The 12,371-nt window shown below is 58.8% G+C and overlaps 1 protein-coding gene across 6 annotated transcripts in view; it reads right to left on the reverse strand.

Moving 5' to 3' along the window:
* HDAC5 (histone deacetylase 5) overlaps window positions 1-12,171 on the reverse strand; it is a 38,370-nt gene extending 26,199 nt beyond the window's left edge. For 2 of the 6 annotated variants that reach the window (XM_045489117.1, XM_045489116.1), the window contains exons 1-2: window positions 12,020-12,165; window positions 6,493-6,703 (exon numbers count right to left, since the gene is read on the reverse strand). In XM_045489117.1, the coding sequence (XP_045345073.1) occupies window positions 6,493-6,514 (22 nt within the window). In that variant the 5' untranslated portion in view covers window positions 6,515-6,703; window positions 12,020-12,165. Of the gene's footprint in view, window positions 1-93; window positions 252-6,492; window positions 6,704-12,019 lie in introns of all 6 variants that reach the window. The other 4 variants (XM_045489122.1, XM_045489120.1, XM_045489118.1 and 1 more) reach the window with 3 other exon arrangements.
* Window positions 12,172-12,371: the final 200 nt, after the last annotated feature.

Below are 12,371 nucleotides of genomic sequence, written 5' to 3' on the forward strand. Positions count from 1 at the left end.
GGCGGGGGGTGGGGGCACCTGCCCACTCTGGGCACACGGAGCTCCTCCCTGGCTATGTACCAGGTGCGATGCTAACGGCAGCACATACATCACCTCGTTTACTCTGCACGATGACCTCAGGAGATAGGTGCAGATGGGGAAACTGAGGCAGAGATGAAGTCACTCACTCTAGGTCATACAGCTGCTTAAATGGTAAGGCCGGGATGTCTGAGGCTCCAGTCTGAGTGCTAACCACCACAGCCCACTGCCTCCTACACAAAGGAACACATGAAGCTGCCCCAGGGTTTCCATTCACAGGTACGATGACCCCCAGTACCCAGGGAGGAAGACACGTGAGGACAGAGCCCCTCTAAGAAGACTCCAGAGGCTGCCAGGACCCAGCCCTTCTTGACCGGCTCCAGGCCTGGCACGGCAGCCCATGCTCCTGGGGCCTTACTGGGACCTAGGGCTAGTGCACACGAGGACCTGTGACACCCGCCTACCCTGCTCACTGCTGGCTCGTCCCTTCTCCTCGGGTTATACCTCCCACTGGTACAGAGATCCCACTTGGCCCCCTGACCTCACTGGAGCCTTTTAATAGCCTGGTTATTCCTGGGTCTCGGTCCCCCTCCCCCTTCCTGATGTCACGGTTGCTATTTTGGAGCCCCCTCCTGGCCCCTCCTTGCCCCCAACTCCAGGCACAGAGCCAGGGACACCTGTCCTCTCCCTGGACTGGATGACCTCACCCTCCTGTCAGGAGCCCTGAAGGAGCTGGCCAACCAAGGACATGGTAGCCGTGGCTCCTGCAGCCCGGTATTCTAGCCAGCTTCTGCCAAGCAGGGATGACAGCAGAGGGGCCTCCTGCCCTCAGGTGGGGGACCACATAGACAGGGAGGTGGCAGAAATGGGCTTTCCCAGGCGCTAGACGAGCTGATCTTACACAATAAGACGGACACTGGAGTGGAGGGCAGGAAACAGGACCCGAACAAAGATCTGGAGCTTCAGCTTCTCTGCCAAGGCAGACTCTAAAAAAATGGTGATGCGGCAGTGCTCCCCGCAGGGGTTGGGCGTTGGCAGACATCTCAGGGTGGGTCTGGGGACCTCATTCACCACCTCCTGCCCCAACCTCATCCTGGCCAACCAGACTCTCTAAAGAGGAAGGGAAGCAAAGACCCAAAGTCCCCTCAGTGAGGGGATGGGCAGCAGACTCAAGGCAGCCCAGAGAGCCAGGGGCAGGAGCCCCTCCCAGCTCAGGACTCCACCCACCCACGCTGGGAGCAACCAGAAGGGCTGGCTAGCCCTGTCCTGGCGCTCTCTGCCTGCCCCAGGCACAGGAGAATATGGTCGGGGGAGCCCTGTTCTGGAGGAGAGGAGGTCCTCAAAAGAAGAGCCCCCAGAACCTGGAGCAGCCAGAAATCTAAGGAAAGAGAACTCCTTGCATAGGAAAGATACGAGCACCCAGGAGACTGGGCAACCAGAGGTGGCCACAGCCTGGGGCTCGGGGCAGTTCCCAGCACTGTTAGGACTTCCTGTAACAGCACGAAGTGGGAAGCAAAGCGTCAGACAACCAGACAATCCTCAACGCACTTCCCAGAATCCTCCAGGGGAACTGGAGACGAGGCCTGGGGTGAGAACAAGTGTCTTTTCTCCTTCTGAGATTCAGGTGATGCAATAAGGTCTTCCTCATGTCCAACCCTCAACGTTTCCCACTCTACAGCCCCTCTCCTCGTGGTTCATTTCTCTGTCTCCAGGCATCCAGCCCCCACCATGTGTCATCCCACAAACCTCACAGAGCACCCACCAAGCCTAGGGTGCGTGAATGCCATTGGCAGCTGGCACCATCCCCTCCAGACCACAACGATCTCATTCCCTCCCTCAGAGGCCGGCCTCAGGCCTCCTAACCTTCCAAATCTAGAGGAGGGGAAGAGGCCATTGCTGGCTCCTTGAGTTCCTCCAGGCTCCCATTTCCTGGGCACAAAAGGTTGGGGTAGTGCCCTGACCTAAGAGAAGAAAGCAAATCTTATTCGTGCACAGCGAAAACCCGAGGGCTGGCTCAGGAGCACCCTGGATCGAGGGAGGGTACCAGGTGCCCTGCGGCCCTGGGGACATCAGGCCGGCCTGCCCTCCAGCTTTCTCCTGCCCTTTGAGCCCCTATCATGCTGGAGCCCATCAGCCCATGGCATCAGACAGAGCTGCGTGTGCCAGGTTCCATGCTAGGTGCTGGCTGAAGCCTCCCATTTGAAACCAAGTCCCGGAAAAACGTGAACACCTACTTTGGCAGCTTTCACATCCCCTCAGGGTTGACCCTGCCGTCCCATCTGAGCCTTCAATCCCTTTCGACTGATGAAGCAGGGAAGAGGAGGGCGGAGCAGATCCCAATCTACAGTAAGCACAGGTGTGCCAGGGGGCATCTAAGTAGAGAGTCCACTTCCCAGACCCCAGGCCCACGCCCGTACTGACCCACTTTCTCCTTCTCGGGGCTGGGTGCCTGCCTCCCCTGATGGGGGGGGGGGGGGGTGGGCGTCAGAGGCAGAACCTGAGCCCGAGGCTGGGAGGCAGGACGCCGAGGTTCCTGGCTCCACCCCACACCCATGCCCCAGTTTCTCTGGTCACCCGGAGGGGGCAGCTGCCTTCCCTCCCTCCTTCCTGGGAAAGGGAAGGAGAGAAAGTGTGGAGTGTGTTGGGAGGTGCTGGCCAGGCAGGTGTTGTCATGAAGCTTGTCTCCCCTCCCACGCTGGGGATAAGGAACCTGGCCGCCTCCTCCTGGGGCCCTGCCGCCATCCAGACTGGCTCCCACGGCGGGCCTCACTCTTGCCCTCCCTTCTGGGCAACAGCACAGAGGACGGGGCAGGGACCAGAGCAGGCCTCGGTCCCAGGTCCCAGGTGCCAGGGCATCTCCTCCAACCTGGCCTGTCTGAGCCCAGACAGGCGGCAGGTTCTGTCAGTCCTTCAACCCCACTGAGGGGAGCAGAAACGACCAGTTCCAGAAAAATAAAGAAAGCCTCGCTCCTTGAGCCCCCTTTGGCCCGAAGAGAAGCCAGACACCAGGGAGTGGCCTCCTCAGGGAAGCAGGCGGCCCCATCAATGGCCTCTGCCTGTACTCCCAAGACGGCAAAAGAGGCAAATCAGGTCAAATGCTGGCGTTCAGCCCAGCCCAGAGGTAAGTCAATCAGCTCCTACCCCCCGGGGAGGAGGGGTGAGCCCCAGAAGCAAACTGCTCCCTCTGCCTGCCGCCCCTCACCCAGGAGACTCTCTCCCACTAACTCATTTGTTAGGAGGGCAGGGATGGACCATCTTCTATTTTCCTTCTGTGTCCCCTCCGCAGGCTGAGCTCAGGCTTGGGCACGCTGGGGATACTCAGCAAGCACTGGCCAAATAGGAAAGCTCCCACCCTGAGAGAGTGGAGGGAACCAAGGAACAGTGCTGTTCTGTGCCCTAAGGAGAGAGGAGGGAGTCTTCGGGGATTCAGGAGAGGGGGAGGGGTGCTCAGGGGCCAGGGCACCCAGGTCCTGGGCACTACCCGTTCTCATCATTCCTACCTCTGTCCCCAGCCCCAGGGCCCCACGCTCTTTCTGGGGCTCCCTTCAGAGTGTCCACGGGCCAAGTGGACACCCACCCGCCCAGCTACAGTTTCATTTTACTTCTGCGGAGCCAAAGGCACGTGCTTTCCAGGCCCGTGCCAGGCACAGGCACCAGGAGCCCCAGCCCAGATACCACTCTGAGCCCTGGGAACAGGAGACGCGGGGGCCCCTCAAAAAGGAAGAGCTGTGTGGAGGCGAGCCATCCCCCCACCCCCCGCCCCCGGCCCAGAGCAGCTCTTCCTCCGCAAGGAGAGGCAGCCCCGGAGCCCCAGGAAAACTGGACGGGAAGAGCCTCCGGGCGACGATCCCCAGCTCTGAGGCCTCTCCACAGTCCTGAAATGTGGTTCCCAGTCTCTTGGCCCCCTCCTCCTCTAACTTCTTCCCAAACATGAGAAGACAGCATCTCCCCCTGCTGGGGGGATCTGGAAAACCAGCCAGGAGGTGAGGCCAGCTCTCCAGGCCCCAAAGGCCCCTCCTGGCCAGGCTCAGCAGCCACTCCCAGGCTGCGTGCCTCCTGCGCTGGTGGACACCTCCATCTACCACCACACTCCTACCAGCCCTGGCAGAACCAGCTGCCAGGGGAACCTGGGCCACCAGCATCTGGCAAGGCAACCTAGTGACCGCATCTAGCCAAGGGTGATGTTTTTTAGCCTTTCGCCGTAAGGGAATAAAATCCCAAAGCCGGGAAATGTCCTTCCCAAGCCACAGCCAGATGCCTCCAGGCAGTTTCTGTTCCCTTGACCAAGGGTTTGACCCAGGCTCAGTGTGACTGCAGGTGGCGCCTAGATAGGTCAGCACAGTAGCTCAGAGGAAAGGAGCAGCTGGGCCCTGCTGCTGGGCACAAGCGACCAGGGCACAAGCGACCATGCCACAGCAGGGCCCAGCTGAGGTGGGCCCGGGACTGCGGAGAACCCACCAGGCCTCTCCCTTCCCTTGGCCAGCCCCGCCTCAGAGGAGGAAGCAGGAAGTCAGAGCCTCCCCCAGCACCGGAGTCACCCAGACCTCTCCACGTCTAACTCCCGCCACAGCCCCCACAGGTTGAATGAAGGCAAAGACAGAGACTAGAGGCTCCAAAGGGGAAACAAAAACCCTGCAGGAGGGGGCTCAGCAGGCAAAGCTGATGTGGGGAGTCTTAGGAGTACAGCCCTCACCAGCCGGGGCCCTACTCTGCCAGCGGCCCATGCCCTGAGTATGTCATGTTGGAAAGGGGAAGGGGCACAACCTTGACCAAAACAAACGGCGCAAAGCCAAACAATCCCCCCAGCTGCCAGCTTCCCTGAGTCTACAGAACCCCCAGGACCCTGGTCAGGACCTCTGCCACAGAGCGCCAGCACTGGGTCCCCACAACAGAAAGCCAAGGTCCAGGGCGCCTGGGTGGCTCAGCTGGTTAAGCATCCGACTTCGGCTCAGGTCATGATCTCACAGTTTGTGAGTTCGAGTCCCGCATCCGGGTCTGTGCAGACAGCTCAGAGCCTGGAGCCTGCTTCTGATTCTGTCTCCCTCTCTCTCTGCCCCTCCCCCACTTGTACTATGTCTCTCTCTCAAAAATAAACATTAAAAAAACCATCTTTTTGGGGGTGCCCGGGTGGCTCAGTAGGTTGAGCACCCAACCTTGGCTCAGGTCATGATCTCACGATTCATGGGTTCAAGCCCCTCATCGGGCTCTGTGCTGACAGCTCAGAGCCTAGAGCCTCCTTTGGACTCTGTGTCTCCCTCTCTCTCTCTCTGCCTCTTCCCCGCTTGTGTGCACTCGTGCTCTCTCTCTCTCTCTCTCTCTCTCAGAAACAAATAAACAAAATAAACATAATAAAACAAAATCTTTTTAAGAAAGCATCAGGTCCAGCAAATCAATGATCAGCAATGAGATGGGAGAAGCCTTGGATCCTGATGCTGCTTCCATCCTGCAAATGGGTTTTCATCTCTAGGCCCTAGTTCTCTTGCCTCTACAAGATGGGGAAATATCCCTCTACCCCTACGGAAAAAGATGTGGGGGACAGGCTGGGCTGGGGTGGGGTGGGGGGGTAAAATGGAACAAGAGGGACTCTGACCCTCTAAGACTGTGCCGAAGGAGACAGCCAGGGAAAGAAGGTAGTTATTACTCTGACCACACTGACCCATGACCCTCCTGTGAAACTCCTGAGGGTCCAGCTCGGGCCACTTGGACACTTCCTCATGGGCATACACCCAGACCCACCCATCCATAAATCTGCCTGGAGACTCACCCATAGACTATTTCTGGCAGTACTAGGCAGCCTCCTAGGAGCAAAGGGGACTAGGAAATTGCAGGGCCAAAGACCCCAAATTAGGAACCCACCATGTCCAGGGCCCAAGAAGAGAGGAGGTACCCAGACTCAAAGGAGAAAGCCAAGACTCCTCTACCAACGCATCACTGTGCCCCTCCATCCCGGTACCACACATCCCAGCAAAGGCTAAGGCCAAAGGCCCTGCGAACCTCCACTAAGAAAAAAACATGGAACACAGAGAAACTCTCCACCAGGAGGAGAAACACCACCACAAAAAAGGAAGCTGCATTCGGCTGCTGTAGGAAATCTTCCAGTATCATCCTCAGATGGCCCAGAGACATTCAGGGATACATGTCCCCTTCTCAGGCCTGCCTGTCTTGGCAAACAGGGCAGGGCAGAAGGGGGACTAGAGGCTCCCTAGTTGAGAAGGTAAGCATGGGGACAGAGTTGGACCCATGTCCTCCCAGGGCCAGGCTGTACTGTCAGCTCATCAATTTCCAGCTCTACCCCATGGTCAATAACTTCAGGTTTGCCTTGGTCTTTTTCTCCAAAGGCTTCTCCATTCCTGACCCCCCTTGTTCCTTTACAGCTGAGACCCCAAAGGTCAGCTGGCCTTGGCTGGAAACTCACACAAGCTCATTTAGCCAAAACCACCCCAGGGTGCCCTTCTCTGGCCTCCCAGCTCTTACCCGACTCGGTGGGAGAGTTCATGCCGGCTCTGGGCCCACAGGAAGCTGGCGTTGGGGGCTGGGACGGGAGGGGGTGGAGCTGCGGTGATGTCAAGAGAGACAGACGAAAACAGACAGACGGACGGGACAGGAGCCCGGGGCCGCTGTGCCTCTAATGCCCATCAGAGGCCATCCTTCGGGGCGAGGCAGTCAGGCACTCAGAACGGCATCCCTAGGGAGAGACGGAGCAGGGTTAGAGGCCCCCAACTCAGGAATGAGAGTTGAAGGAGACCTCAGGGCTTGTGAGTTTACACCTGGGGAAGAGAAGGAGGGACATCTGCCCCAGGGGCCCAGAGGAAATCAGCAAAAACAGCCAGACCCTCGCTTCTTCTCTAACTGGTGAGGCTGCCAGCACTCGAGGAAAGGGAAATGGCTACAGAAGCCACACCCAAACTCCTTTTCAGGTGACAGTGCCCACTACCAGGTGGGGAGACCTTACAGACTCGTTCGCTCGGGGGGCCTGATGTGGGACTGGGTGTACACGAAAGGAAAAAAGTGCAGGGAGGCTTTGAACCGTCTACGGCAGTGGGGCGAGGCAGGCTGATCTGGAGTCTCCGGCAAAAGTTACAGGAGAAACTGGTACCCCAGCCCCAGAAGCCGGAGCTGGGATCGGAACGCAGTCACTTTCTCCCTCCTCTCTGATCCTCGTGTCACCCGACTCTGGAATCGTGAAGGGTTTCTGTCTTGGTCTGCCCCATTCAACAACAGGTCCAGGAAAGAGGGTAGCCGCCTCTTCTACCCATAACCCGTGCTGTTTTCAGGGATTTGGAAAAGCAGACACACGCACCCCACATCTAGCACTCCCCGGACTAGGGTCCAGGGCCCAAACCCAGGGCTTTGCGTGTGTTGTACAAGTTGTGCCCTGTGCAAGGAGGTCTGAAGACCAACCTGTTCTCTGCCTGCCAAGCAATGAGTCAGCCAGGCTGAGACCACCCAGAATAAGGGACACCTTCTTTCCAGTTTGTACCAAGGCACCAAAGACCCCAATAACAGGTATGCCCAGACCAACACAATAATGGAGGATAGCCCAGTATTACAGGACCGTGAGTTTTCCAACCTGGCCTCACTCCTTCAGCAACTCGCACCCCCCCCCCTTCCAGCCCCACAGGTACTCTTCAAGCCTCAGACGCTACACAGGCACCCACCTGGGCCCATCCCTAAACAGCCCATGATCCACCCCAGACATGATCTCATTCATCTGATCCAAATGAAGGGAGGTCTTCCAATACCCAGTGAAAACTAGGTAGCTGAGTGATCCAGTGAGGCTGAAAGGAGGTATATGTTTAAGCCCTCACCTGGTTCCCCCAGCCAGGGACAAGCAACCAGCTCTCCCCCCTGGACAGCCCCACCTCCTGGCAGGATTAATTCTCAGTAAGCCCTGCACTGTCATCAAGGATTCCAGGAGTGGGGTCCATTTGGAGCCAGTAGCCAGGGAGTCAGGCATGGCCCGGACACAGGAAACACACACACACACACACACACACACACACACACACACACACAAGACCTCAAGTCTTCCTAAGCCTGCTGTCCCCTGCTTTCATCCACAAGGTTTGCACTCTATAGCTGGAGAAAGGTGCACTCAGATGGGGAGTTAGGATGAGGCAGAGTAAAGGGGTTGAATTGTTCCCAGCAGGCACAGATGTGGGGCAAGGACAAAAGAGGCTGCACAGGGCTCAGGCCAAGCTCAGGAATGTAGCAGGTGGGGCTGTTGGTGCCCTGGCCGGGCCCGCGTGGGCAGGCAGCTCAGCCCGTGCCCACCCCAGGGCTGGCGCCCAGTCCTGTTCACACCCTTTCCCGTGGGCTGGGGAACACACGTTCAGAAATTCCCACGATTCCCAGCAACCCGAGTGGCCCAGCCCATCTCGGCACCTCCATAGCAGGGCACACTCAGAAGGGGCAGGACCTCAACGGTACAAAACCTAAGTTAAGATCAACTTTGAGTCCCCCCGTACCCCCCCCCGCCCCCGCCCCCGCCCCCATCCCTCTGTCAAGCCTCCTCCTGAGTGAACAGGGGCCTCCCTGGGAAACAAAGCAGAGTTCACTGCCTGATCCGGACAGGCAAAGATTCTTGTCTGGGGTGGGGCATGAAAGGGAAAAAGGACAGGGGAATGGTTAAAACCTGGCTCTTTGGTCCTTCCTCTGCTGCAAAAACTCCACTGTTGGCTATAGTTATACGAGGGTCTCGGTGGGCAGTGAGGGACCGAGAGAGGTGTCACTTCTGGGTAACAGAACACTTTGATGCCTGACCAGTGAGCAGCCTGGCTTCCGTGACATCATCAGCAGGCAGACCCCCAGAGCCCAGTCTCCAACCCATCAATTCTCTCTTGTAGTGAGACCTCTGTCCCACTCCAGGATCCAAACCCACCTCCCACCTCCAGCCAGGATGGCAGGGCGTGGAATGAGGGAAACCGGCCCCGCCTCACCCCACAAGCTCATGGCTAGACCAGGGGAGGTAGGGCAAAGACTCCCCCACCCCATTCATGAGTAATAAAAACTCTGGCAGAGGGTGGGAGGAGAAGGGCAGACAAATAAGGGAGGCATGGAACAATGTAATGACCCCAAGGCCACAAGTTCACCGGGCTGCCCTGCAGGGATCTGTCCCTCAAACAACTCCCTCAGAATTCCTGGGGAGTCAGGTGTCCCTTCAACAGCCTCTCTGGAACCTGGACTCCAGCACCAACAGGCAGCCTTCTCCCAGGTCCTGAGCACTGCAGCCTGGGGTCCCCTCCCCAGGTCACAGACAGTTGGGTGGAGCTGTCTGAACCAAACCCTGTGAACCTGAGATTACCCAGAATCTGAGATCAGTTGCAAAGACCTCATCAGAAAGCTGCAAGCCCAGACATCCCATCCCACGGGCACAAAAGACCTATGATCTTGACCCCTGCTGACTGTGGCCCTGGCAGATCACTTTCCCCAGCCTCCAAGAGCTCCCTCCACCTTGTGCCTCCCCCAATCCAGAAACCCAGGATTATCAGAGCCAGGAGGGGTGGCTGACTTGGATCTCTAGGCCCCAAACTAAGGGAAGGGGGAGAGAACAGGAAAGGAAAAAAGGCACCAGGCTGACAAATTCATTTTTGCAATCGGCCCATTTCTGTTTGTCTGCTCAGACGCAGCTCCAGGCATCTGCACAAGCCAGATGGAGGAGGCTGCTATTTCTAGAAAAAAAAAGGGGGGGGGGGAATGAGAGGGGAGGGAGGGAGGAGGTGGAGGCAGAGGGCAGAAGACCGGGTCTGTTTGCCCTAAAACCTCAGGCAGAGCGATACCCCCCTCCCCAGCACTACTAGACAGGGTCCTCATTCAAGAAAGGGCTGAGGCGGGGGCTGGGGTGAGGTGGGGTAGGGGAGAAGAAAGGCAGAGAAAGTTTAATTAGCCAAAGTCGACTACAATAGGCCCCCTCATGGGCTGCATCAGGTTTTCATTCATGAGCAAGCGACAGTGCTCCAAAAATGCCAAGAACCGCCCCCCTCGCAGTCTCTCCCCCACCCCCCCCAACAGGAGTGCGTCCTCTAGCAGGCTGGCTGAGCCTGATGCCGTGTTCCAGACATCCCTCCTCAAAGGGATGTGAGTAGGAAGAATTAATTATTAAAGAGCAGCTGGTATTTCGGCACCGACTGCACTCCCCCCAGCTCCTATAGCTGATCCCCCTCCCCCTTAGGCAGAAACACAAACCACACCACCCCCCATCCCCAGGCCCCATTTCTAAACACATAGCTAAGATGCCACCCCTAGGGAAAGGAAAGCAAACCTTTGTCTCTGCTGCTACTTGGAGTGGGTGGGGCATGTGATACCGCTGCCCCCCACCTCCATTACTAGGTCCAGCTACTGGGGAGGATATACTGGGGAGGAAGGGAAGGCTGGCACAGAGTTAACATGTCCTCCAGCCTTGCCCCCCAAGTAACTTACACCTGGTCTCTGTCTCTCTGGCCCCTGACATGCATATACAAGACAGAGTGGGGATACTGGGGGCCCACCCCTCTAACTCAGAAAGACCTCCGCCTGCCTTATCAAGACAGAGTCCACATTTAAGTCCAAGGGGAGACAGAGCAAAGAGAGGATTCAAAAGGGGCAGGGGGCAAACCAAGATGTCCCAAGCTTTGTGTTTTAGGAAGGAGAGAAGACTGGAAGGAAGAAGCAGGCAGCCCCCAACATGGCTCACCCACCAGCCCCAGCCCAGCCCAGCCCAGCCCAGCCCAGCATCTCAACAGCCAGCACAGACTCTGGGGCCCTCGCACCTGAACTCGGACTGAGGATCCTTTCTGTCTAAGTCCTCGGAACCTGAAGAGGCCCGGGGCAAGACCCAGTCTCCAGCTCCAGTCCTGCAGAGCAGTCTGGCCAGGAGTCCCTCTGGCCAAGCCTCCTGGATCTCCCATCCCCTGCCTCCTTTTGTTCCTCAGATCTGGCATCATCCTCCCTTCTCAGGTGAACCCAACCATCACCATCATCACCCCAAATTGCCAAAACTAATTCCAGGCCCCACAAGCACAGTGATCACTGTCAGGGTGGTGGGTCTCTTGAGCACCCCCCCCCCAAAAGTAACTGCAGCTACTCTTCCTCTTTGGGGACACACCTCATCTCAGAAGGCCAACAGTGGAGGTATCAGATGGTCACCTCTTCCCCCAAATGAGGCACCCCCACCTTCCCCTCTTCTCCCCCCAACAACCAGACTCCCAAATCAATTCCTTATCACCCAGCCAGTTCTCATCTTCCCCAGGGCCCCAGAGAAGGGTGGGGTAGGGAGGCAGCCTCCCTCAAGTTAAAAGGCAAGAGCGGACCCTGCCTCTATGAGATACAGATCCAGGATTAAAAACGGGGGGCATCCACCCCAGACAGGAAGGAGGGTAGCTTTCATCTCTCTCTGGCCCCAGGGTGTCAGACGGTGGAGAGGGTGGGAACCAACGCAATAACGCCTCACGGGGGAGGGGGTGAGAATAATGGGAGAGAGAAGTAAGGTGGGCCCACAGGCCCCCTCCTCACGCACGGAAGTCAAGGACACACAATCAAGGATGCGTTCTTAGGTCTGGGTGGAAGCGCTGCGGGGTGGGCAGCGCCCGTCACCTCAGAGTACCAAGAAAGGAGTGTCCAGCGTAGAGGGGTCTGCATAGAATCCGGGCGCAGGGCTCAAATCGCTCTGCAACGCAACATGCGCCGCCTGGGAAGGGGCAAATCAGGAAGCCCCGGCTGGTCTCCGGGCCATTTGGGGGTCCGGGTCGCGGGGAGGCGGGCCCCTCCCTCACCTGCAGGGAACGCGCCCCTGCACGGGAGTGGCGGGGAGGGGCGCGCGCAATAACCCCGAGGCCCGGCTCCCGGGCTGGCGATGCTCCCGGGGGGCGCCGCCGGGCACCGGGAGCCGGGAGGAAGGAAGGGGGGCGCGGAGCTCGGCGCGCGCGCTGGGAGCCCGCGGGCAGCGACGGCAGGAGGAGGGGGCGCCGCCTCGCGTCGCGGGCACCCGGGGGAGATGGGATCCGGGGTGGTTCGGCGGGCTCACCCCCTGCGGCTCGAGCTCCGGCTTCGCGGGCGGCGGCGGCAGCAGCGGCGGCGGCAGCAGCGGCAGCGCCTCCTCGACGGCTCCTCCATCTTTGCGGCGGCTCCTCCGGCTCCGCTCGCCGCCGCCACCAACAACAACATTCGGAGACGTCACTCCCGTCACGTGACCCGACCCAGAGCTAAAAATAGACCCAGACCCCCCCCCCCCCCCCCCCCGCCCAACACCCTAGCTTCAGCCACCACCAACTCCTCCCCTCCCTCTCGGCCCTCCCCGCCGGGCGGGGCCAGCAGCGCCACCGGGATAGGTTCTTAAAGGGCCGACACCCAGCAAAGGGTTGGGCTGGGGAGGGGGT

The sequence above is a fragment of the Leopardus geoffroyi genome, chromosome E1 (genome assembly GCF_018350155.1).
Source record: "Leopardus geoffroyi isolate Oge1 chromosome E1, O.geoffroyi_Oge1_pat1.0, whole genome shotgun sequence".
Taxonomy (NCBI): domain Eukaryota; kingdom Metazoa; phylum Chordata; class Mammalia; order Carnivora; family Felidae; genus Leopardus; species Leopardus geoffroyi.